At 38.3% G+C, this 27,012-nt stretch overlaps 2 protein-coding genes across 3 annotated transcripts in view; both read right to left on the bottom strand.

Moving 5' to 3' along the window:
- Nucleotides 1-1,533: 1,533 nt before the first annotated feature.
- Nucleotides 1,534-9,423, bottom strand: LOC134212912 (sodium-coupled monocarboxylate transporter 1-like). Its single transcript, XM_062691239.1, has 4 exons — nucleotides 9,150-9,423; nucleotides 3,244-3,334; nucleotides 2,763-3,172; nucleotides 1,534-2,703 (listed from the first exon to the last, which is right to left on the bottom strand). Exons 1-4 carry the CDS (start codon nucleotides 9,377-9,379, stop codon nucleotides 1,665-1,667), a joined length of 1,770 nt encoding a protein of 589 aa, XP_062547223.1. The 5' UTR covers nucleotides 9,380-9,423; the 3' UTR covers nucleotides 1,534-1,664.
- Nucleotides 9,424-9,583: 160 nt separating this feature from the next.
- LOC134212911 (uncharacterized) overlaps nucleotides 9,584-27,012 on the bottom strand; it is a 291,947-nt gene continuing 274,518 nt past the window's right edge. For both annotated transcript variants that reach the window (XM_062691236.1, XM_062691237.1), the window contains 2 exons: nucleotides 26,584-26,946; nucleotides 9,584-11,733 (listed from right to left, as the gene is read on the bottom strand). In XM_062691236.1, coding sequence (XP_062547220.1) covers nucleotides 10,989-11,733; nucleotides 26,584-26,946 — 1,108 coding nt within the window. In that variant the 3' untranslated portion in view covers nucleotides 9,584-10,988. The remainder of the gene's footprint in view (nucleotides 11,734-26,583; nucleotides 26,947-27,012) is intronic.

The raw sequence follows: 27,012 nt of genomic DNA, 5'->3' as shown, positions 1-27,012 counted from the left end.
GATGGTCTGAAATGGAACATGCATTCAATCCATACCCAATTTGGCTCGAAATATCACTGAGAACTTGTTGCATTTATAAACGGAGCAAATAGATCTTTGATTATACACGCATCAACCTTGAAGCTTTTACATCAATACTTGGAATTCTTGGAATGCTTGGAATGGAGCCTGCATTCAATTTAAGTCCAATTTGGTTAAAATAATCACTATGAGCATGTTGAATATCCAAAAGTAGCAAATAGATCTTTCGTTACGCGTATTGACTAAGGCATGTACTACAATTCTTCGAATTCTTGGATTACCTGGAATAAAACGCATGTTGAAGGCATGTTCAATTTGATCCAAGAATCTCTAGCAATAACTCGTAATTTAAGCAAACATTATTTTACGTCCTCCCAATGAGTGCCGTAAAAAGAGGGTTGAGTGTTATTTCCCTCTGATTCTTGAAGTGTTTTTTTGATAATAAATACAAAGATGCTCCAAACAAATAAGATCATAATAAATAATTTTGTTCTTTACGACCTTTTATGGTACACTTATGAAAGTGTTGAAAATCATGAAAACCCGTTTTAAAAAAAAATGTACAGCTTTAAGGTATTCCTAACATACTTCTGGTGGGCGAAATCGAAAACATTCTTCTTCTTCTTCTTCTATGGCTCTACATTCCAACTGAAACTTGGCCTGCTTTTCAACTTAGTATTTTGTTAGCATTTCCTCAGTTATTAATTGAAAGGTTTTCTATGCCCGTCATTGTATGAGTATGTATCTTATGTGGCAAGTACAATGGATACACTATGCCCAGGGTGTCGAGAAAGTTTCCAACCTGAAAACATCCTAGACCGGACCGAGAATCGAACTCGCCATCTCCGGATTGGCAATTGGCCTTTGCTCGCTACTGGAGACCCCAAATCAAAAATATTAATGATTTAAAATAGATTAGGGGTAAGAGAAGTCATATTATAAGATACACTGTAAGTGCGCCTGCTAATATAACCTGATTTACAGCGCTAAGCACTGCTCTAAAGTATCTTCATATATCGCCTGGGTAATGGGGCATGTATCTTGTGTGGCAAGTATAATGGATACATTATGCTCAGGGAGTCGACAATGTTTCCCACCCGGAAATATCCTAGACCAGACCGAGAATCGAACTCGCTCTGGCTATCATGAATCTATAATTTTAGATTTTGATGGTATATCTAGTCAGAATATAAATTACTGTACTATATTTTAAATTTACAAATTTGAAATGTATGGGTAGCAGAGCTCTTCATGCTAGGTAAATGAAAACAACGGTGATATTGCGTCAAGCCCAAAATAACAGATTGGTCCTAATATCGACAGGCATGATTCCTCGTAGTCAATACATTCGCTTTATGAGATTAACTCTCGTTCGAAGTTTTGAATAAGCATTTCAGTCTAATCGTTTAAAAAGTATCTGGTGTAGAATTTTGAATGGAATCTTACAACCGAACCTGCTGAGATACATATGGTGGACATTTCTTCAAAGGCACGATTGAAAATTGCAAGTCATCACAATAAAAATATTGTACTCCGCAATATTGACATTTCCAACATTATTATCCAGATAAACACACAATTAACGTCGCTATTTTAAAGAATAGCATTACAATTTATTGCATCTCGATTACGCGTGGCCACTATCAGTGTTTGTCTTTTATCTCATCATTCAGCAAACCATCCGTACATTTTTTCTCTTGCAATTCAACAGTGGTTACAGATTTGCCTTTTCTTCTTGCGAAAGGCGTTAACAGCCGTTGATCGATGACCTTTGCACCTCCGGTGAATAGACTCACGGGATAAGCCACAAGGGTGAAGATCGTCACCCCGATCAAAGCGTAGTACATGAAACTGATCTTGAATATAAATGGGAGCTCCTCTTCCTCCGTCGTTGGCGGAATATCAGTAACCGTTGAATTGGTCATGGACTCCAGAACAACATCATCGCAGCCATCTTTTCTCAATGGAAGAAACTCGTAATTCAGCTTTCCCAGGGACGATATCCAAAGTGTCATCATAAAGCTAATTGAAGCTACTACACCAGAAACGACTCCCTTTGTATTGGCTTTAGTTGACACCATCCCAATGGTGAACATTCCCAATATAGACCCGGATATTACTCCCGTGCATGAAAGGGCCATTTGTATGATCGAACCTAACTTTTCAACTACGAATACTAAGACAATTACAATCGCACCAAGTAGTACAACGATCATTTTCATAGCGGTACTGGACGATTGCTCCGAAGCGTTAGGACGAAATGGCCGTATGAAGTCTTCATAGATCGTGCCTGCTAACGTATTCAACCCAGAAGACATCGTAGACAGAGCAGCTGAGAATACTCCGGCAATGAATAGTCCTGGCAAACCAGGGATCTTGCCACCGGCATCCATCACGTAGAACGGAACAATCTGGTCAAGCTTTTGAATCTGGTTCGTGGTGATAGGATCGCATGTTTCATATTTGGCGTAAACAAGTAAACCGATGAGGCACGCCATAGAGTTAATAATTGTCAGTCCAATAATGTAGATTTTCAGAGAGTTCTTGGCTGCTTCTCGGGTAGGTACGGCGAGGAATCGTTGGATGCATGCTTGATTGATCCCAAAAATCACAATCCAGTTGGTGGTCATTCCTAAGGTAACAGTCCAAAACGTAACCCTTAACGTAGGATCTGGATTTAACCTGGAATGTATGTCGGTTGGTATTAAAATACAATTTTAATTCTTAAACAAACTACTTACTCAAACCAAATCAATCGTCCTCCACGCTCAGCTCGTTGCCACACTTCGGAAATTCCTCCAATATCGAACAACCCAACCGCAATAACAGCAAAAATTGCCGCCAGCATCATAAGGAATTGGATCGTGTCGGTCCACACTACTGCCCGCAGCCCACCCACCGTGGTGTAGAATATGCAGATGATGCACAGAATGGCCGTTATTATGTGCAAGTTAACGCCAGAAACTTGACTAAATGCCAGAGCTGGCACATAAATGACCACCGGTATGAAAATTATTGATGAAAGAGCGTACACAAAACTGGCGGTGAGCCGCACGATCCTGCCAAATCGGAGCTCCAGATAGGAGAAACAGGAGGTCAACTGCATGTCATGGAATACAGGCAGGTAAATATAGTGCAGGGTTATTCCTAGCTGTTGGGAGAGATATTTTCAAGATTAGTTTGGGAAGCCTTATGTCGGATAACTCAACTATTTTAACTTACAACCATGGCTGAAAGTCCAAACGTCCATATCTGGGTGCCGTAACTGTAGATTTCCGCTGGAAGTCCCAAAAATGTTATTCCCGACACAGACCTGTTAATGATTGTTGAAACAGAAGGGCAGATTAAATTTTTGAATGTTTATGAGAGAAGAAAATCATTAGCAGTATGAACGTGGGTACTCAAACTTTTTGTTATGTGGTACCTCTCAAGCCAATGGCATTGCTTGAGATTCCTCCCAGGAATTTTTGCTGGTAATTCATACACTAGTGAAAATACCCCTTTAGATACGTGAAAATGTAGGAAAGCTTGACTATGAGATTTCCATTTGGCTTCTATGCATAAAGATGCTTGGTATTGTCGATTAATTTACAGCAAATAAAGACAAATCAAAACTTTGCCAGATTGTCCGGAATTTTCGATCGATTTACTGGCCTACCACCCTCTGCGGATAAATCTTCCGGTCACTTATCAACTAATTTGCAATCATTATTACTCCTAAGTCTATTAGTTCTAAAACGAAACATACAGACAGTCTGGCAAAGTATTGTTTTGACTTAACTCGCCGAAAAATAATTGATAAGAATATCACCTAACTATTCACGGCGGACCATCCATTGAAAATATTCGTAAATATATCGGAACTGTTCGTTTTTTAGAAGTAAAAAAATCTCAATTTAATTTTGCATGACTTGGCTTCGAAGAGATTCTATGTTTTTATTGAGCATTGGAAAGTTTATTTTGGTTTTCAAGAATTATTTTCAACTCCTCTAAAGTCCTTAGGACTTTGCACGCCTCGCTAATCTATTCGATCGTACTCACTCTGAGCCTTGTCTCCAGAACAATTCCTGGTACAATCCATTGCGCTACGAAATGGCCTTCCATTCGAGCTTTGTACAACAACTTTTCCAGTATGCGCCGGTGCGTTGCCCGACTTCGATGCTGGCCGAACATTTAGTTCAAGTCCAAAGCTCCTTTTGAGCTCCCGCTGATCAGTCAGCAACCTAAAGAGCGCTACAACTTCCCGATAAATTCTTCACGACGCTGCAACCGACGCTGTTTTTGATACCATGGCACCACGTGACTTATGCGGCCGCTACATGGGACCGTACTGCGATTAGGGTCTGTTCACAAATTACGTAACGCAAAAATCCTAGTTTTTTGACCCCCTTCCCCCTCGTAACAAAAAGTAACATTTTTCACACCCCACATAACGCGTAACTGAGAAAATTTTGCAGCCATTTTATTTTCATTCTCTGAAGCTTTGTGGGTACTTATTGAATACGGTTAGAATAGGAACGGCACATGATTAAAACCAAGGATATCAAGAATGCAGCTAGTAAAAACTAAAAAAGAATTAGCGGCCATGGTCATGTAAATTTTAGTTTAGCAGAACTGTTCCGTCGAGAAATAGGATATTAGCTTTGTTTTTTGTGCATAACTGTGGCATAACTGCCCCTATGTGCTTGATTTCGGTAATGATCAAAACGATAACGATGGACAAATCATTTTTAAGTTGGACTGTTTATGTGGTTGAGCTAAAATGTAATTGCTTAGCATGAAAATGCCTCGAAATTTAGCAACATTATTCGATCAAAACTCGCTGTCTTTTAGGATTAAAAAAAACTCAAAATAGCCTGCTCTGAGATAAAAGTAAAAAAACAAAATAAGCAAAATTTTGCGTAGTATGGTAGTGATAAGGAAAAGTTGGTACGTATTCATCGTTGTAATTTACATATTAGCATTTAGTAATTACTTCAATCAGTGATAAAAAAAACCTAGAAAATGTTTTTTTATTCGCGTTATGCGTAACATTTGGTAGTACCCACCCTATCCCCCACTTTTTAGTGTAACAAAGTGTAACGCAAGTTGGACCTCCCCCCTTCCCCCAGAAGCGTTACGTAATTTGTGAACAGACCCTTACGTCTTTGTGGCTAATTCATCGACACTAAGATGTGGATGCGGAACGGTTTCTGGGTCCAGAACCTTTTAAAGATATGAAAGAGCTGTAGCTGCAGGCAAAAGAATCAGTCAGTAGCCTGCCATGGAATAAATGTAAATAAAGCCCATTTTTCGACATTGCAAAATTAGCGTGTGCAACTTGTTGCAAAACTTTATTTTTTTCAGCACTCCACAATTGGCGCTTTGATGTTGCATGAGAAAGAAGAAGCAGAAAGATGATAATCGAAAAAATCTTCTACGCAATAAATAAATACAATATTTCTATTCGAAATTTTATTTTGTAATAATACACTTAATACACAGTATATGAAAAGTCCAACCCCGTACTGCTTACCGTTTTTAATTAAATTGCTTTTAGACTTTTTGAGAAGAGTTTTAAAAACTTTTTCATATGCTTTCCCGTGGAAATTTTTCCGATTATCATCTTTCTGCTTCTTTTTCTTCATGCAACATCAAAGCGCCAATAGGACATTCCCATATATAAAGCAGCGGCGATTTTCAGTTTGGGCGTGTAAAATGTTATGAATATACAGTGGGGTGCGGCTTATTTTTCGAATGTTTCCGAAACTTAGAATTCGTGTGCTTGATCGTTTTTTTTCATGGCAAAAAGAGTAGTTTAAGAGTTTGAGGCCTAAATATTGAAGTTTAGAGGTCGCGCAAAGGCTTTTAAGGTGATTTTTAGACCATAAAGTTTAGAGTTTCATAAAAATTTACAATCTATTGTAATTAATTAACAGTATTAAATTTAAGAAATTTCTTGAAATCAGCTCCAAATGATAGTAATATACAGATTTTGATAATGATTTTAAGGAGAATCAGTTTTAAAACGCTGTAACTTTGTCAAATATTATCCGAACTTGGATGTTTTTATATGAAATCAAATAGAAATATGTATTCTAATTTTCCTTGGAACAAGCCATTTCTAAAACCATTCTTCTTCAATTTTTTATACCAAATACTGCATGACATTCTTTTTCGTTCAGCAAAGAACGCTACATAGTAGGCCATAATTTTATTATTTTCATAGTACATTTTGAATATAATAGTTTCTTTCCATATAGAATTGTACCGTAGTCGCATAGAACTGTTTTAGCACAGTAAAGTGAGGGGGTCAAACGCATAGGGGTGTAAGCCGAGTGTAAAATAATCAAAATTTTGTGGTGAAGTCCACCTTTCTTCACTTGTCAGCTCACTTCCAGACACATTCATAGTTGGATCTGGACTGTCAATATTCGATTGAATATTAGTCATTATTTATGCACATTCTACAAATTGATTATTATTTTTTTATTCAGACTAAGTATAAAGTGGCATGTGTGGTATAAAAGAGTCTTCTACATTCGGCTCGGCCCATGACTACACCACGCAGTCCACGGAGGGTCCGCCAGTCATCTTCCACCTGATCGATACACCTTGCCGGTTTGCACGTCGCCTTATTGTGCCCTTATTGGATCGTTGTCGAGAACCATTTTAACCGGGTTACTGTCCGACATTCTGGCTACGTGCTCGGCCCGCCGCAGTCGTCCGATTTTCGCGGTGTGAACGATGGATGGTTCTCTCTGCAGCTGATGCAACTCGTGGTTCATTCGCCTCCTCCACGTACCGTCCGCAATCTACACCCCACCATAGATGGTACGCAGCACTTTCCTTTCGAAAACTCTAAGTGCGCGTTGGTCCTCCACGCGCATCGTCCAGGTCTCGTGTCCGTAGAGGATTACCGGTCTAATGAGCATTTTGTAGAATGTTAGTTTGGTACGGCTGCGAACTCTATTCGATCGGAGCGTCTTGCAGAATCCAAAGTACGTACGATTTCCAGCCACTATGCGTCTGCTGGTATCATTTTCGGCAGTCACCAGTGAGCCCAAGTACACAAATTCTCCTACCACCTCGATTTCGTCACCACCGATGCAAACTCGTGGTGGGTGGCTCACATTGTCTTCTCTTGAACCTCTTCCTATCATGTACTTCGTCTTCGACGTGTTGATGACTAGTCCGATCCGATAAGCTTGCCTCTTCAGTCTGATGTAGGTTCCATCTTCTCAAAGTTACGTGCTGTATTATCTATGTCGTCGGCATAGACTTATTGAAAATTGTACCACTCGTGTTAATCCCTGCTCTTCGTATTACCCCTTCAAAAACGATGTTGAATAGCAGACACGAAAGACCATCACCTTGCCGTAGCCCTCTGCGCGTTTCGAAAGGACTCGCGAATGCCCCTGAAACTCTAACTACGTACACTCACAAAAAACTCCGCATTATATTCATGAGTTTACACATGGATTTTAGCAATGGGGGTAGCGAAATGGATTCCATATTTTCGACACATATAATCCATGCGCCCACATGCATTGCATGAGTGTTCACACATACTATTCATGTGAGTCATAGTATTCATGTGTGAAATTGTATGCAATTGTATGCATATTTCAAGATACATGGATTTTTGCCATGAAGTATGTGTCGATTTTCCTGAGTGTACATCACCCGATCCATCGTCGCTTTGATCAACCGTGTCAGTTTATCCGGAAATCCGTGTCGTGCATTTGCTGCCATAGCTGGTCCCGATCGATTGTATCATATGCGGCTACAAATTGATAAATTGTCTGAATTCTGAACACGTTTTAAATAAATAATGTAATTTATCACATAGAACTGAAACCAATTTTCAACCGCGAGGTACTTTCATCCATAAACATCAATATAAACAATGGTAATTATGTTTTTTCTGCACAAAGTGAGCACTTTCAGTGATAGCCGAATGAATGAGATTGTGGAGTGGTCGTCTGACTATTTCATTCTATGTTTTGAATAATCATGCGATGTTTGTCAAAATTCGGACCGAACTTGCACGAAGATGAATATTTTAAGCTCTGGGTGTAGGTGACAAAAAGTTAGTTTTAAGAAAAATGGGTTCAAAGTTTTTCCATATTTTTTAGCTTCATACAAATTGTATTAAAGTTCAAAAAAAAATTTCTTATATAATTTTTTTTTAAAAACGTTGTACATTGTATTGCCGCAAAGCTTGAGAACCAAAGCATTTTTTGTTGTAGTCATCTCTGACCCCCTCAATTATCAGAAAACTGAATTATCCATAAGAATATCATTATGCTTTATTGTTTTGAAGCTTTAACAATGTTATATGTCATAATGAAATGTGGTTTACAATGATGATTATCACGAGTGAAATTTTGAAACGTTTTTTGTAATCATGTTTTAAAACGAGGCAATTTTATGCCGATTTGTGACCAGGAAGAAAAATGCTTGAATAAATGTTGGAATATGGCAATATTTATTCAGTACACCCGATTCTGTTTTCATACGGATTTTTTTAACACGGCCGTGTAAAAAAAATCCCAAACAAAATTTTCGCAAAGTTGCTCCATTTTGCATGATTCGTCGAGAAATCATAAAACCTTTTTTACACGGATTTTCGAATTTTGAACTTTAAACTTTTTTTACACGGAACGCATCCCCCGTGTAAAAAAAGAATCGGGTGTATTATATTTTTTCATGAAACTTAGCAAACAGAATTAACATATATTGCTCGACAAATTTCAATAAATTTTTGAAATGCATCCGATTTTATTCGAATAAAATAATGTGGATCTGGATATGTTATTTTCGATACTGTCCTTATTATAAAAAATACAGGTGCTTTTCGATTTATTGACAGTATTTTTAAAACACGCTGATAGATTTAATAAATTTATTAAAACTTAATTTTTTTTTCACTAAAATTGAAATTTTAGCAAAAAATTCGTCTTCGACAATAGCGATATTGAACTGTGTTAAAAAACTGTCTTTGTTGTCATTGGTGAAATATTTTTTGCTGGCAAAGTTGGGTATTATGACCTTATGATAGTTAAAAAATCTAATGAAATTTCAATGGAATTTCGGTATGCTACACAACAATTTATACTAGAAGTTAAAAACTGTTAATTACTTACGTGGCAATCAGTGAAGCAGCTACTGGGAAATTTGGCATCGACTTTCCGCCTAGAAGATATTCTTCCACATTATTTTGCTTGATTTTCGAGAAGAACCCAAAATAGATGCCGATAGCTACAGAAACACTTAGAAGCAAAATGAAAAGTCCATAATCCAACGGTGTGAAGCGAAGAATCAGCTTACTAGCTGCAGTTGCGACCGAGGCAACAGTTGATGCCGTTGGATCCATTTTTAGTGGCGACCAGTAGAAACCAATGCAAAGGTGGAACTGAGAGTCTCAAGCAGCAGATTTGTGAAGATTTTATAACTTTATTGAAGTATATCAAACGATGATAAGGTAGGGCATGACGATGAGAATCACATCGGGAAGTATGCTGTATTTGATCTGTGATAATAGTGACGATCGCGTGGTTTGAAACGCTATTAAAAATGCTTCAATTAAACTATGGTATAATATATTTACGATCAAAGTCCATACATAAATTACATTCGCTTCTCTAAATTTCGGTTTACATCTTCCAGTTAGAAATTCTGTTATTTTTTTGCTCAGTGTTCTCCAAAAATACAGTACTTTATTTTTCTGTTTTCCTTTTTAAATATTGTTAATTTTTCTGCAATTTTTATAAATAAGTCGTAGTTACGTCAATAACACACAGATAGTGTTGTGTCAGAAAAATACATGGAATTAGCCCCCACAAAACAACGATTCAATAACATAAGCTTTTTTCAAAATTGTCGTTGAGATCTCAAACCTTTATTTAAACAAATCACCAAAAAAAGCCCAAATTATGAACGCCCGTCTACCAGAGTAAAACCGTTGAGCAGAATAAAAATTGCATCGTTTATTGATTGTTGGACTGAGGTAACCAAAGTCATTTTTTTGCATTTTATATTGCGTCCTACACATGCCTATGAAAGTGTATAAGAAAACCGCCGATGATGATGTGAGTACCAACACATGTTCTTTGTGAAATAATTTTCATACTATTTTCCATTGATTTCCAACTGGCATGGCAAAGGAATGGCGTCAAATTGTTGATTCAGTGTTAAATGTTTTTTTTTAGATATTAACTAAATAAAAGAAAATGGCAATGAAATCAATTTTTTTGAGTTAAATTTTAAGTTAGTTCATCCATTGGTCGGTAAAAATAGTGCAGTAACACTGCGCAGAAGTGTACTCCTCCTAGAAAACTAGTTTGATTCAACGAGGTGTAGGACAATTAGTGATCTACAAACACCGATCTATAAAACCGAACGTTCTGTTATTTTAGGCATTACATCAGCATTTCCGCCTCGCAACTTAGTGTACATTCTGCACTTCCACAGTTATTAACTGCGATGCTTCAAACACGATGATACTTTTATGTCCAGGGAAGTCGAGACCCCGAAAATTTCCTAGATCGGACCGAGAATCGAACCCAGCCACCTTCAGCATGGTATTGCTTTGTAGCTGCGCATGTTACTCTACGGCCAAAAAAGGCCACACTAAAAATCCGTATATATTACTTTCATAATAAAACTTATTTTTCTGACACTGTACGTAGTTTATAATAGTCATACATAAACACAACCTATTGATAAAAATTGCAAAACTCAGACAATAACACTGAAAATAGTTAATGCACTTCTTTTTTGTACCAGTACTGCATTCCAATTTGATCTTGCTCAGTATCATCTAATCTAATAAGTCTCATCAATAAGTAGTTTATTCTGAATTTTGTCGATAATATTTTCTGTTTGAAAAAATTGCACAATTTTTGTTAACCCCTTACAAAATCCTACACAGCCTTTTAAAACAAAGATTTATAATAAAATGTTGAAGTTTGCATTCAACCTCTCTAGCATTGCGCTCCCGGTTGGTCCCCGCGACTAACTTTGCTCCTCCTGCACAGTTGAAGAACAATCTCACCCGATTTGATGCTTTTGAACATTTTAACCGCTTCCAGGTGGGTCAGATCGTGGCATACTTGTCCGTTGAGCGCCAGCACCTCGTCACCCGCCTTGAGGCGCCCATCCTCAGCTGCTTGCCCGGTGGGAAGAATGCTTTTGATGAAAATTCCCAAAGCTCCCCTAGGGCTGTCCCGCCCGCCAACAATCGTAAACCCGAGGGACTTCTTACCCGGTCCTTTTTCGAATGTTACCGTGTGAAATGTACAAAGTGAACTTTTTGGCCTTCGCGGGAGGGTGCAGAAGTTGGTCATACTTTTGTCCATGTCCAGGGAACCTGTACCACTACTTGTTTCGGCATCATCCGAAGCTCCACTTATCTCCAGCTTCTCGTCGTCACATAGATTCATTGTGCTCTTAGTGACATGATCCCCGCTGAAAATCGGCGACTGTTTACCGACCAGCGATCTCCGGATAAGTTTGGAAGAATTGGTGGTGCCACTGCTATTGGCGCTATTTTTGGTAAAAGATCTTCGTTTCACGCAATCCAAGGAGGGTGGTTGTGAGTCTACCTCGATGCTGGGCATGTCGCAGGGAGGAGAGGGTGATTGAGGGCGTTTGGTGGTTACTGCTGCCATCGAAAGACTCTTCTGGCGCCGTGGTGTCCCGAGGGTGTTGTACTTGCTACCATCGATTCTAAAATAAAATATAGGTGAAAGTGAAAGTATTATTTGGTGGTAATCATATGCATTTACAAGAATTCAATTGAGAAAGGTGGGAAATTAAAAGATACTGTTGATTGAACAGCAATAGAATAAGCAAAATAAAATCTTTGGCTGATGTGAGACAAAAGGTGGGAGACAAATGATAAACAAAGTTTAATGCCTGTCATAAGACGAGTTTAGTACTTTTCCATTTAATTCCATTTAATTCCTTTACAAATACGTATTTCGACCTCAACTGTAAGGCCGTCTTCAGTGTCTCGTACTTGACTCGACAAGCCGAAAGCGAAAGCGTAGAGCTGCTCACTGAGTTATATGGTAAAACGACATGGTACTCTTTTGGCAACGTCCAGTTTACAAGGTTCTCTTTGACGGTTATACCGTTTTGCTTCGAATTGCCGGACGCTTCGAAAGCCGGACACTTCAATTGTTATTTGACTTTATTTACCATCTCAACAAGTATTAAGTATTAAGTGTTAAGTTATCAATGCACGAAACGATTCTTAGACTTGAAACCATTTTAACAAATGTAAGTAATCCGTGATCTGTGGTAAAAACTTGAAAATAGAGGTAAAAGTTGAAGGCATGTCATAATCAACGGTGAATTTCGTTTTTCTTAGAATGCAGCTTAAGACTCAACATTAGAAAATCTTAGCTCATATTTTCTATATTCTATTATTTGCTAGGGGTATTAGTAATTCATTAACATACTATGATAGCACTCTTGTTCGCGGTGTTTTGGGAGATCGTGATGTTGTCTATATGCAGGCCATTTATAGTTTTCTTTGTGATTTTGACATCAAAATCTAACATTTTGTTTTTTTTTCTTTCTTTAAAGTTTTTTTTTGTTCTGTCTCTGCCTTTTTGTTCCGTAGAGCTCCATAGCTCTTGCCATCCGGAAGATGCTCCCAGTCGAACCATTCCTCGAGCACGACGACACGCCACATCGTCACTGACGCCAAATGCCCGGATGAGAAGCTGAAATTTCCTGATCCCAAATCCTAAGCCCCGTCCATCCTTAAACATTGTAAACTAACCTCGAGTCACCAAGAGTACGTTGGCTTCTACCCCCTCTTACTAACCGTATAATAAAATGATATTGATTGTATATATCACGAAGAACAATGGCTCCGTAAAGTGTTATACACGCCTGAGCCTACCAAATAAACGAAATTGAAAAAAAAAAATGATAGCACTCTTTGTCATGAATTAAAGAAATTGCTTGGGAATTCATAGCTTTATAATTTTTTTTTACATTTTCAGTATGTCCAGACTTCGAGGCAAGTTTTTACAATTGCTTCGATTTCCGGACATGCTGAAATGATGTTAAATAACTGTTTATCACTAAGTTAATAATTTCGTGTGTGTGTTACTTCTACGTGAAGTTAAACGATTTACAATGATATGGAAATGCTAATATCATCTTCCAAACTTGGACGTACATGTTTATGATAGCATTAGAGGCGAAAGTATAGAATTGATAGTTCCGTTAGGATACGGCAGGCATGAAGAATGTTTTATAGAAGTCGATTTGAAAGCGAGCGGAGGGCAATATTTGTGATGGCACATATCGCACGACCTTCCTTCTATAAGCTCCCGTATGAAGGGGAGGAAGAATATCAGTGTGGAAGCTGATATATCTCCACTGGCAAAAGGAAGGTGGTTTGACTTGCTCATATGCCATCGCGTGCGGAAGGATTTGCTATCGACGAGTACTGTCTCAAATTTCTAATATGACATCAGCATTTAGTCGAATAGGATTTTTATTGCACAGTTCTGTTTTCTCATTGCGTCCGTCTCGTCGCAACCAACGCTTGGCTGCCTCGGAGAGAACAAAGCAGAAAGGCACTGCTGCTGTACCGTCGACCAATAACAGCTGAATTGATGGATGCCCCCACAAAGGGTAGTACACTAAATTAATGATTTCGTGTGTTGCTTCTACGTGAAGTTAAACGATTTACAATGATATGGAAATGCTAATATCATCTTCCAAACTTGGACGTACATGTTCATGATAGCATTAGAGGCGAAAGTATAGAATTGATAGTTCCGTTAGGATACGGCAGGCATGAAGAATGTTTTTATAGAAGTCGATTTGAAAGCGAGCGGATGGCAATATTTGTGATGGCACATATCGCACGACCTTCCACCTTGCCAGTGGAGATATATCAGCTTCCACACTGATATTCTTCCCTCCCCCTTCATACGGGAGCTTGGTAGAAGGAAGGTCGTGCGATATGTGCCATCTAAACATTAATACCAATCTTTACACGGATTATTTTCACACGGATTTTTTTTACACGGCTTTTTTACGGATTCTCGAATTAACACAGATTTTTTTGCACGGTTTCTCGAAATAGCACGGATTTTTTTACACGGTTTCTCGAAATAACACGGATTATTTTTACACGAATTTATTTTTACACGGAACGCATCCCCATATTAACAAAGAGCCAATGACTTTTTTTACACGGATATTTTTGCACGGCTTTTTTACACGGTTTCTCGAAATAACACGGATTTTTTGCACGGATTCTTCAAATAACACGGATTATTTTTACGGTTTCTCGAAATAACACGGATTATTTCTACACGGATTTTTTCACACGGCACATCCCCGTGTAAAAAGAATCAGGTGTACTACCCTTGGTGGGGCATCCATCAATTCAGCTGTTATTGGTCGACGGTACAGCAGCAGTGCCTTTCTCTGCTTTGTTCTCTCCGAGGCAGCCAGTTGGTTGCGACGAGACGGACGCAATGAGAAAACAGAACTGTGCAATAAAATCCTATTCGACTAAATGCTGATGTCATATTAGAAATTTGGAGACAGTACTCGTCGATAGCAAATCCTTCCGCACGCGATGGCATATGAGCAAGTCAAACCACTTTCCTTTTGCCAGTGGAGATATATCAGCTTCCACACTGATATTCTTCCCTCCCCCTTCATACGGGAGCTTGGTAGAAGGAAGGTCGTGTGCGATATTGTGCCATCACAAATATTGCCCTCCGCTCGCTTTCAAATCGACTTCTATAAAAACATTCTTCATGCCTGCCGTATCCTAACGGAACTATCAATTCTATACTTTCGCCTCTAATGCTATCATGAACATGTACGTCCAAGTTTGGAAGATGATATTAGCATTTCCATATCAACTGTTTAGCAGTTAAGTTAATTGAAATCAAATGATTCGTAATGAGTAAGCATAGTTACAATTTTATTAGATTTGAGTTGCTACACCCCAATAGAAACATTGCTTGCTCTCAGCTTATCGATGTATACTTATGCATATTGTAAATGGTATATCTTTATTAATTGCACACAAGTAGCAAAACTTGCCTTCAGTTTCTAGTGAAAGGTTGTCTTCATAAGTATTTTATTAACCATTCAGATTTTTGTAGAAAAAAAAACAAGCTCATAAACTAGCTTTTTAACAGAATTGTATAAAAGACACGTTTGAATAACACCGTCAAATAAAAAACTCAACATTTCTCAGACACTTGGATTTATCAATCACATGAATTCATTTATTCAATTGCTCCTTTTAATCCTTGATTTCTAATAGCAAACTAAAATGGATTTCAAAAGACACACAAATACCACTAATGTCTCTATTTCGAGGTATATCTTAACAATGATAAGATAATGCATAATTTTAATTCTCCGATGTTCATACCATCAACAACAAAAAAATTAAAAGGTATTTGATTTGTTTCTTATTTTTGTGTTTTTTCCGCAGTGAGCACGCAGGTTTATAAAAAGAATCGAATCGAGAATTGGTGCCGTATTTCATTGTTTCGCGATGAGATGAACATATATTCAGTGAGATGGAAATCGTCACAGTTCCCCCTATCATATTTATTTCTGGTATTACTGATCTACCTTGAATAGGGAGGGGAGATTCTATGAAATTATTAGATTTCCAATATTGTATATTGCAGTTAAATGCTCCCGCTTGGTTTCAAATGTTGTTTTTTTGGTAGCTGGTCAATCTCGGAGCAGAAACTTCGGATGGTATACACAACCGGGGGATGCCAGATTTCCATACAAATCTGTATAGAAACGGATTTATATTACAGTCGCCTCTCCACATCTCGATATTGAAGGGACCATCGAGATAGGGAGAGATCGAGGAATGGAAGGAAAATTGAAATGGCTGCTAGATCCAAAAAAGCGCGTTGCTATGAAAAGCGACAACAAAACAAGTGTCATATCTTGTTGGCATCCACAGATGGTCTAGTAGCCTAAAAATTTGAACATATCGACATAAGGAGATTACATCCAGAACAAAATATGATCAGAACACATCGAGATAGAGAGATATCGAGATGAAGAGTGCCCAAATGTATGTAGATTGAAGGGACCGAGGAAACCATCGACATAGGGAGAGATATCGAGATACAGAACATCGAGATGTAGAGAGTCGACTGTAATCGACAAATATTAATGATTTATCCTAGTTGTCTTGAAATGGATTAAATTTGCTATTTGAGTATCAATATAGCCAAACTCGAAGTGTCCGGCAATTCGAAGCAAAATTGTCCGGTGTTTGAAGCATCCCTTATACTATGTCCGGATTTCGAAGCGTACGATGGTCAATGTTTTCGATTATATTAGCTATTTCGTGCATACCAAATGTCATTTTCAGTACACTACAGCAAATTTGATAAGTTAATCTTGACAGGGTGTGTTATCACTATGCAGGACAACGTCTGCCGGGTTGACTAGTATTTTATGCTTTTCCAACCAGGGCTCTTTGATCAATTTACCATAGATACAACCTAGTTTTCCCATGGTATTTGTTAGTTTCTGGATACTGTCGAAATTTTAGAGTTGGGCACACTAAAAGATGACACGGTTAGAAAGCTAAAAGGTGAAAGAACTACACACTTAGCTCATTTCACAGTATTCGGTAAATTTTGCCGAAATCTCAACAGCAGAACTGTTCGGTAATTATTTTACCGATTTTTTGTAATTTTTTCCATTGTTCAACTGTCAAAATCACCTAAAATCAGTTAAATTATTTACCGAACAGTTCTGCTGTTGAGATTTCGGTAAAATTTTACCGAATTCGGTGATTTATTTTAAGTGTGTAGATATTCTGCAGATATTCCAGGATTTTCTAGCGTAGACCGAGATCAACCATATGACGAGAAGAATCTGAATGCACCATGCATCAGTGGGACAAAGATGAATGCGATGTTGTCAATGGAAGATGCGTCTATTTCGCTATAGCCTGACCCAGCTGATCAGCTGTTACGAGCACTTCGAAACGTAAGTACAGCTTACTAAGTGCCAGGAAGGTCACCAGCAATGCATCTTCACGATCGATGAGGCACGCGTCTGTTAGTGATCAGCCGACCATTTTTATTTTTTTTAGAACGACTACAAGCAACAGCTCATCGACAGGATTTCTCTTCACGACATAATCCGAAAGACAGTACCCATGAATAGGATATGGCTCGGCTGTACAATAGACTTTAATTTTATAGAAACGATCATTCCCAAATCATTTGTGAGACATGATACTAATAACATGGCTTCGAAATTTCTAAGGTGTTGTAAATCATTTCCCAGTACACGATGCTCAAAAAATCTCCGTATAGTGACCGAAAAGTAATTGATAAATTGAAATCAATGGAATGTAATATTCATTTGGACACGTCTGTCACAAATAAATTCGTGTAGACTGCTTGTGACGTGTGATGTGCAATCGCTGGAGGAACAACAACCACCGTTGTCCGAATCACACCCACCAGAAGCTGAACCAAACCCACCAGTAGCTAAACCACAGCCATCTGGATCATGGAAATCATGAAGCCATCAAGAAGTGATGAAGTATTTTGATGCACCTTTTTTTCAGAGAATAGAATTGCAGATAAGCTGTTTTCAAATGATGATATGTACTTCAATCATTTATAAAGTGTTGTAATGGCTGTCGTGTGCATCTCGCATCTTTTATTCTCATGTGCATTAAACTGATTCGACGGTGATATTCAAGTGATTTATTGTCATCTTGTGATTTTTTTGTTCAAGACACTACCTTCTTACAAACATGCTTTTCTAGTTATTTCCCTAGAAGAGAAGAAAAGAAAAGAAGCAAAGAATATGCTGAGTCCAGCCCCGTGCCCTCGGGCGAGTGCTCAATCTACTATGAACGGCTCAGATTAGCCATATCGTATTTAACTTGCTACCGTGTCTGCCCTCATAGACGCAGGCGGGCGTTCAACCCCTTCTCACACCTCAGATCAACATGGAGACTGTGAAGGTAGTATCGAATATTTTATTATTTAAACCCTTTATAAGCCAAAAAACATTTTTTTGGTCTTGAGTTGAGCATGGCTATTAGGAGTGTGTTCGTTACTGAGAAGAAACTATTAATTTGGCTGAGGGTTACCTCAACCGTATTATGATGTATCGTTTTGCAAAGAATGCAAACAGTCAATCACTCGTAAGGATCCGTTGGTCACATGTAGGGCATTTTGTGATAATGCTATTCGCTACCATGCAGTCTGCGTTGAATTATCTGTGAAAGAAGGTCTTGCTTGTCTCCATCGAAACATATATTGGGTATGCATTAGGTGCCGAAATATGTTCTTATCTAAACGCTCCCGCTTACATATTAGTGGTCCCGAGGAGTCGGAAAGAAATGATATCAACCATATTAAGCTCAAGATTACCAAAATGCACCAAAATGCAATCATTGTTGGATAAAGTGATTCAACGCTTCGAGGTCTTCAGCCAATCTACTAGTAGTTACGCCGCGCAAGAGAGTTCATCATTACCAATGCCTTCAAAGATTATATCAAATATTCATGCTTGCCTACCAGATAGTAAATCGCTGTTTGTTTCCAATATAGCCAACGATGTGACAAAAGATGAAGTGGAAGTAATGGTAAACGAAACAATTTGAGCAAATGATGTCATATCGTTGCAATGTTTGATCTCGCCGTGGTAGGAAAAATAGTCCCTGGATTACGTGTCGTACAAAGTGACTGTTAAAGAGAAGCATTCACTTAAATACAGCTGGCCAAAAAGAATTTTCTGTCGGGAGTTGTGGAACGTTTCAATGGAACCTAGCGACCAGTTCGCAATTATAATTAGTTATTCTGTAGAACATAATCCCTGATGTGTTTTGCTAGCCATATCTGTTTGTCGAGTTTCATGTTAAACTTATTAAAATTTTTGGATTCATATTGCGTTAAACTTATTAAAATTCATATATTCATATCATTCCACAATACATTATACATACATATACATCATTGGGGCCTCATTAGCCTGTTGATTTGAAGAATCTATATACATAAAAATGAATTTCTGTCTGTCCGACCCTTTTAGACTCGGAAACTAAAAATGAAAATTTGTATGCAGATGTTTTTGGGGCCGGTGAAATATGTGACAAGTTCAATCGAATCAACTATCATCAAGTTTGGTCGATGTGTCATTCTGCGTGGAATCCGTCACCTACGATTGCAACAGCGTCAATACCGAATATTGCTGTACCGGACTATCGGTAGCTTGAAAGTGCACCATATATAGGAGCAATTATTTCATTATTGCTTCCTGAAATCATTGATCATCGTCTTCTTACTGGCATCCCATTCCCCAATGGGACATTGCCGCCTCGCAGCTTAGTGTTCATTCAGCATCTCCACAGTTACAAACTGCAAGGTTTCTAAGCCATGTTACCATTTTTGCATTTGTACTTTTGTAATGCAAACACGATTCATTTGTGCCAGAGAAGTCAAGGAAATTTCTAACAAGAAAATATCATAGATCGGGCCGGGAATTGACCCCACACACTCAGTTCCGCTCGGCATTTTTTGATTCTTCTGCCGAGATCCGCACAGCCGAGCACTCGGTTCGTGAATTTCTGCCGATATCTCAGCTGAAAAAATCATTTGTTTACTGCGGTATTCAAAGGAGCCGCCGTAATCATATGTCCATTCAGCCGATTTATCAGCAAACGAACTTAAACCGAGATTTGCACAGCCGATATCAGTGGAAGAATTTAAGTGTGCAGCCAAGTTCAGTATACTCTTGTTTTACATGCGCGCATCAAACAGCATGGTCAAGGAAGACCATGGGTTGTCAATTGTCATGGTCTAATAGAAGATAGCGAAAACGGTAAGTTTTTTTTGCAAAATTTTGAGGCAATAATGACATGGCGATTGAAGGGTCTCTTGTGACGGACATATCAAAAATGGAATCGACAACCCTTTGCATCAGCCGAAAATGACGACGTAGTTTTTTTTTTAGATCTACAGTTACCTTTATATTAGCATATTTGTTGTCGTTTCTAATATCAATACCTAAAACCAAACCCCATAAATCTAAAAGTTAAATGTAAATATGTACGTTACGTATATACAAGTCCTACGTCTACTTACGGTTGTGTTTAAAACATTACCCATTGCTCGTTTTTCTACAAGTTATTCACAATTCGGAATTTTTGATGAACATTTAACGCACAGAGGATTCTAGAACTCTGTCCAGATCATTGTTCTAAATACCAAGTCATTTGATACTAATTTAGAGCAATGACTAGCTAGACAAAGTTATAGCTTATAAGTTATAGGATCATTTAAGGGCTACACTGTCCATGATCGCATATATGTAACATTTGCATTTCATTGGTTTTGTAAATCGTTTGTCAATCCTCCATAAACTCAATCATTTCCAGCTTACCACAGATAGGCAAAATGGTAAAGCCTTTTTTACTATTGTGGGATTAGATGCAGTAAATTTAGCTTTATGAACGATTCACAGGCTTTTTACAAAATGAACAAAAAGCCGAGTGTTACAAATTTGACATTAAGGGCAGTAAATGTTAATAATAAAACATAATTGTGAATAATTTGTGAAAAAAATATTGGCAAACTAGTCCCATGACACCAAAATGACATGTCCAAATTCTGCATTGGAATCAACTCGTTTTTGGGCCTTCTTTAAGGTGAAGGTGGGTTGAGTACCAAAACAAAGCTTCGATAGTATTGGTACAGTAAAAACTTTCATATACTATAGTAGTATTGGTGTCGTATTTGTAAAAAACAAAGAATATTAGTAGGGTGGTTCAAAAAACGACCCAGCACCATCACGCTCACTCGATTCCGTCCCATGCTCCGAGTGTCCTAGAAAAACCGATTTGAACAAAAACTGGTTGAGCGCAAGCCGGTTCAAGTTTGTATGAAAACTAGAATGGGAAACTAAACCTTTTATTACACTGATTACGGCGCTTTCCCTCCAAATACTGGCGAAAAGAGAACCCACATTGCTGAAAGCAACATTCCAGAGACTTCAGTGAACGAAAAACGCACCGCAGGAAAGATCCATTGATTACGTAACGCAAATATAGCATTTTATACTCACCCTTATGTCACACTTTTTGTATGAAGTATCTGCCCCTGGTACGATAGTGTAGACTAGACTAGACTAGAAGTAGGGGAAACTGGGGTAATATGCACCCCCGGGGCAAAACGACCCTTTGGCATTTTTGAGTACATTTTCGGCAGTTTTTCGATAGTATTTGCTACAGAGCATGTAGTTCGGATCTTGAACTACCAACTCAGTAGTAAACATTCTTGAAAATATTTCTGGAACACCGCTAAAAAAGCCAAAAGGTCGTTTTGCCCCGGGGGTGCATATTACCCCAGTTTACCCTATCTGCCCCTGGTACGATAGATATCACCATGTATTTTGTTGAATTGCACGTTTCACTGATGCCTTCTGAGAAGCCTAATTATCATGCGAAAGAATCGCAACCTCGATTAAAATCGACTCCCAACTATTAGAACAACCATTCAATATGGATTGTCTATGGAGTTGAAGCTCTTAAATATTTCATCCCGTCATATGGTCTCGCCCCTCGCCATCGCCCGATGGCGGAGTGCCAGAATCAGAATAATGTTAAATTCAACGTCGCCACGACCAGCGCACGGTAAGCCTATTCAAACCAGCCCGAACCATTGGATTACACCCAAATTATAAATCTTAATCAACAGAGCGTGGCGAAGCAAAATTATGTTTTGAGCCACCCTGCTTATTAGTTTGCTGCTGCCGGTGCCGATGCACCGCGGTGTTTACATTTGCTCCGCGATCAGTTTTAATCATTTTTCGGGCAAAACTAGCAGTTTATACTAAGTTTTCGGTTCAAATAAGTGACTGATTTCAAAAAGTGGTGTTTAATTTGCATTCTATCAACATTTCGGGTTGCTCATGTGCGGAGCAGTGAGTAAAAACTTGATTTTCCAATGCCCTTTGAGAAGAAGTGAAGTGCAGTGATGAACCCACCAAGTCGCGAACGGCTATTAAATTGGCACGAAACTGCTAATTTATGCTACAATTCGAGCCGGAATACATAGGATTCATTGAAGAAACATGTTCATTATCACGAGAAGTAAGGAAATATGCTGTGAGCAGGTTAGTAATTTGAATGTTAAACTTTTGTTCGATGCTGTTCGATGCATTCAAATGTTGGAGGGAGAGGAGTGCGGGAGGTGTGGGGTTGGCCCGTGGAAGGTCCGGTGCCATATTGGCTGCCATCGTGGTACTCTTCCAACTATGTCCTTAATGTCTTCTCCTTCTTTTTCTTCATCTCCCATCCTTTCCGCATTCACCACCCAACAAACAATTGAAGCTTAATAAGCTAGTTTTTTGACTGAAGAAGTATATTTATGCATTGGCGTAAATAGGGGGTGGGGGGCTAGTGGATTTAGTTAGTGATATCAGTTTTCAACATATAGCATAATGCATTACCGAAAAAGTTTGAAGACTAAAGAGTTATGTCTCATATTCCCTCTATCATACTTAATGAAATGAGTGGAAGAAAAATTAGCTTGTTTCTGAATTCTGAGAAAGATTTCCATCAGCATCCGAGAAGGATTCTCATCAGAATCCGAGAAGAATTCTCACTTCAATCTCTAAAGAATTCTTTTCGGATTCATCGAAGTATTCCAATCGTAATCCAGAAGAATTCCTACTGGATTCTTTTCAGTATTGTTAAGCAATACCCTTGGGAATCTGTGAAAAATACCCTTTAAAATCCATGGAGGATTTGCTTTAGAATCTCTCGTTGATTTGCTCCGGAATATCTCCAGATTCGTTTTAAGATTGGTTTAGGAATTCCTTGACAAATCAGAATCCTTCGGCGATTTGCTTCGTAATCCTTTGAAGATTTAATTCGGAGTCTCTCGACGTTTTGCAAATGATCTGCGTTGGGATCTCTAGACGATAAGGAATCCGGCTGACGATTAGCTTCGGAATCCCGCGAAGAATTGCTTCAGAATCATTCGACGTTTCGTTTCGGAATACATCGACGGTTTGCTTCAGAATTTCTCATAGATTTTGTTCAGAGTCCCTTAACGAATTTTTTTTGGAACCATTCGACGATTTGCTTCGAAATCCTTTGATGATTTGCATCGGAATCCCTCAACGATTTGCTTCAACATCCTTGGAGGATTCCCTTCGGGATCGCTGGAGAATTCTTTTCGAAATAACTGAAGGATTAATTCGGAGTCGCTCGACGATTTGCTTTGACGGATTGCTTCGGAATCCTTCGACGATATGCGTCTTCATCCCTGGAACATTGCTCATGAAATACCTGGAACCATCATATTGGAATTCCTGAAATCCCTGGAATATTCCCCTTCAAATTCCTGAAATATTTCCGTCGAAATTCCTGGAGGATCCCTGGTACATTCTCGTCGGAATCCTTGAAATTTTTCCGTTGGAATTCCTGAAATATTCCCTCCAAAATCTCTGGTGGATTCCCTTCATGATCGCTGGAGGCTCCCATCGGTATTCTCGTCGAAATATCTAGAGATTCCCGTCGGAGTCCCTGGAACATTCCAGTCAGGATCACTAAAGGATTCTCATCAGAATTCTTGGAAGATTCTCGGCGGAATCCATGGAAAGTCGAATTTTTTTTTTCATTTGAGGTATATAGAATATTTATCGAGTCTCGTTTCGACCGTCTTCCAGTGCGGTTGGTTTTTGCGCTCTACTTTTGTGCGGTGATTCGCCTAAAAGTAGAACAATAGAACCAGTGCAGTGACCGCGGTCGAAACAAGTGTGCAGTGTATAAAAAAGTGCTGCAAATTGGAAGACGTGCGCATGTTTGTGCTTGCAAGGGCTGATCGATTGTTATCAAGGGCAATGCCCTTGCTAATATAGCGATCAAGGCTATGTAAATGCTCAAACATGTTCAGCGTCAGATTTATTGAGGAGAGGTAAGGTTTTGATGATCCGTAAATTTAACACGCACGCACTCACACAAACGCACACACACATTCACATTATACACACATACATATAAACAAATACATACATATACTGATGGACATGAGTGTTCGTCATGTTTTCATAGTAGCTCTATTAAAACATGACGAATACTTTTGTCTATCAGTGTAGACATATAAACACACATACACACAACACTCATATACACACATACACGCTCATATACATTAGACCTCTTCATGTTTTCAAAAAGTATCAAAAATTCAACCCATCAGCCCAGAATCACAATTCTTATACTAAAATAAGTCTTCTGTCAAATTTTCAGCTAATTCGGATAAAATTTCGAGGTGGCTCAAGTCAATTTAGTGTTTTTGGGCTATTTTCAATTTTGGAAACAATCTAACAAGAGATATAAACGTCGAAAACCATCGCAACAACCTTTGTACGGAAGCTTTGGGTTTGCTTTACAAGTCTTGTGAACATTGCGATTCGTTCCGATCACGTTTTGTCCATGTTAAAGTGATTTTCAAGCTTTTAAGTGCATAAAAATACTGTTTCCCCCTAAAGTCGTTGTTCTATAAAATTCTTGAATTTATGACAAATGATTGCTAATTTATTATATTATTCCTCGTTCGTATTATTCCTAGTTTGAACAACTTGTTTAAAGAAATCTCAACGTGCAAATTTATGACAAATGTTTAGCTTCTGATTTTTATGAATTTAACGACTTACCGCAAATTGGCAAATTGATATTACTCAAATGTCCAGGGAAAAAGAGGAATAGTAACATAATAAATTAGCAATGATTTGTGATAAATTCAAGAATTTTGTAGAACATCGACTTTAAAAGGAACCAGTGTTCTATGCACTTAAAAGCCTGAAAATCACTTTAACATGATCAAGACGTGAACGGAACGAATCGCAATGTTCATAAGACTTGTAGAGCACACCAAAAGCTTCCGTTGAGAGGTTGTTGCGATAGTTTTCGACGTTTATATCTCTTGTTAGATTTTTTCCAAAATTGAAAATAGCCCAAAAACACTAAATCGACTTGAGCCACCCCGAAATTTTATCCGAATTAGCTGAAAATTTGACAGAAGACTTATTTTAGCATAAGAATTGTAATTCTGGGCTAACCGGTTGAATTTTTCATACTTTTTGAAAACATGAAGAGGTCTAATATACATCATACAAAAAACACGTACACGATTTTTATCATATATTAGGTATCTATATTATTGGAAGCGTTTGGTACGGGAGGTCCACGCTTTCTTCTTTTCCCCTCGATTCCAAGCTATTGAGTGACTTTAGGTATTCCTGAAGTCGCTCAATATCTAGGAGTCATCTCTGCGGTACATACTGCGTAGTTGGCCTGGCCATATGAAAAGAAAAATGACGGAATTCCGAAACCGTCATTTTCCAGGATGCTTTCAAGTATTGGCTACGCATGTATGAGATAAGATTTGAGATATATAGAATATTTATGAAGTATGCAAATATATCCACTGCCTGACACTAGTCTAGCGCAATTAAACATAGACTGTGAGTTGTTGCTCACACGTGCACACGTGCACGTGCTTGAGAAAAAAGAATAATATGATTGAGTATGATGGATCCGCAATTTCCTTAGGTGGTTGGACTGCATTTGTCACATTACCGCTGAATGCTATAGCTATAGCCCCCCCTAGGCATCGGAGGTAGTTACGCCAATGTATTTATGACTGAATAAGAGCTTCCAATGTTTGTTGGACGGGTTGTCGTTGTCGAATAGATACGATTATTTCATAAAATTTAAGGATATCTGATAGGCCTTTTGACCAGCATTCAGGGGCGTATAACGGCCACTTAAATTTGTTTTAATTTAAATTTGTCTTATTTTGGGCAAATGCGAGATTGTTAGATTCTTATACAAACAATGTAAGAAAAGCGTACACAATTGTTAGATTCTTATACAATATTTGTATAACAATCTATCAATTTTGCATATGCCCAGTACTTATATAGGTTTTGGTAGATTCTTATACATAATTTTTGGAAAATCTAACAACCTCCGGTTGGGTGTTCTTTTTGCTAACTTGCTAACACTGCTGAAAAACATCACAAAAAAAAACAAATCAAATTCCTTTTTATTCCTACATCCTATATATTCCTAGTCTTTATCAGACTTGTTTGTACATTTTCTTAAAAACTCATCACCGGTTTTGAAAGTGACAAATAGTAATCAGAAAAGAGTAAAACAATAATATACCATGATCATTTTAGGATTAATATTCAAAACTAAGGTAAACTGGATCTGTCGAATCGCCATTATGAGTCAAAAGGTAACAACCTTGAAGTAAACACATTGCTTAATAAAAAATGTTCAAAGTTCGAAACAAAACAATTTTTGGAAGCTGTTGTATTTGTTCAATAAATTTGATTTTGGTTCCAATAATCAACCGTTTAAAAATATTTCAATGTGATTGCTTCGTATCGCCCTTCCACAGTTATGCCTCGCATTCCAATCAAACCAAAACATTACGTACATCTAATTATCAAAACAAATCACAACAACTCATACCAAATAAATGTATATGGCAGGCTTACTTGATAGCAATTGAAGCGTAATTGTCGTGATCGGAGCTAGCATCGCTGTGCTGCTGTTCCTCGCTATGGTGGTGGAGCTGCTGTTGATGATGCGTTTTCTCCTCCTGATCCAAATAGGAGTCCAGCGAAATCATCCGATTGTTTCGGAACAATCGTCGATTCACTGATTGCTGCTGCTGCTGTTGTTGGTCTAGATCACTATCATTTACTTTGCTCCTACAAATGACAAGATCGATGCTGGTACGTCCGCTGCCACGTCGGGTGCAACTGTTCAGCAGATCCTGGACCTGCCGCATTGAGAGCCCACGCAATCGCTTACCAAGGATGTTGACGATTTCGTCGTTTGGTTGAATGGTGCCTTCGCTAAAATAGAAAAAAAAAATGAACAGGTAATGAAAAGATCTTTCGTTGAGATGCAGTTAAGTGATG

Source organism: Armigeres subalbatus, chromosome 2, assembly GCF_024139115.2.
Source record: "Armigeres subalbatus isolate Guangzhou_Male chromosome 2, GZ_Asu_2, whole genome shotgun sequence".
Taxonomy (NCBI): Eukaryota; Metazoa; Arthropoda; class Insecta; order Diptera; family Culicidae; genus Armigeres; species Armigeres subalbatus.
This window is presented reverse-complemented; position numbering and strand designations above follow the sequence as displayed.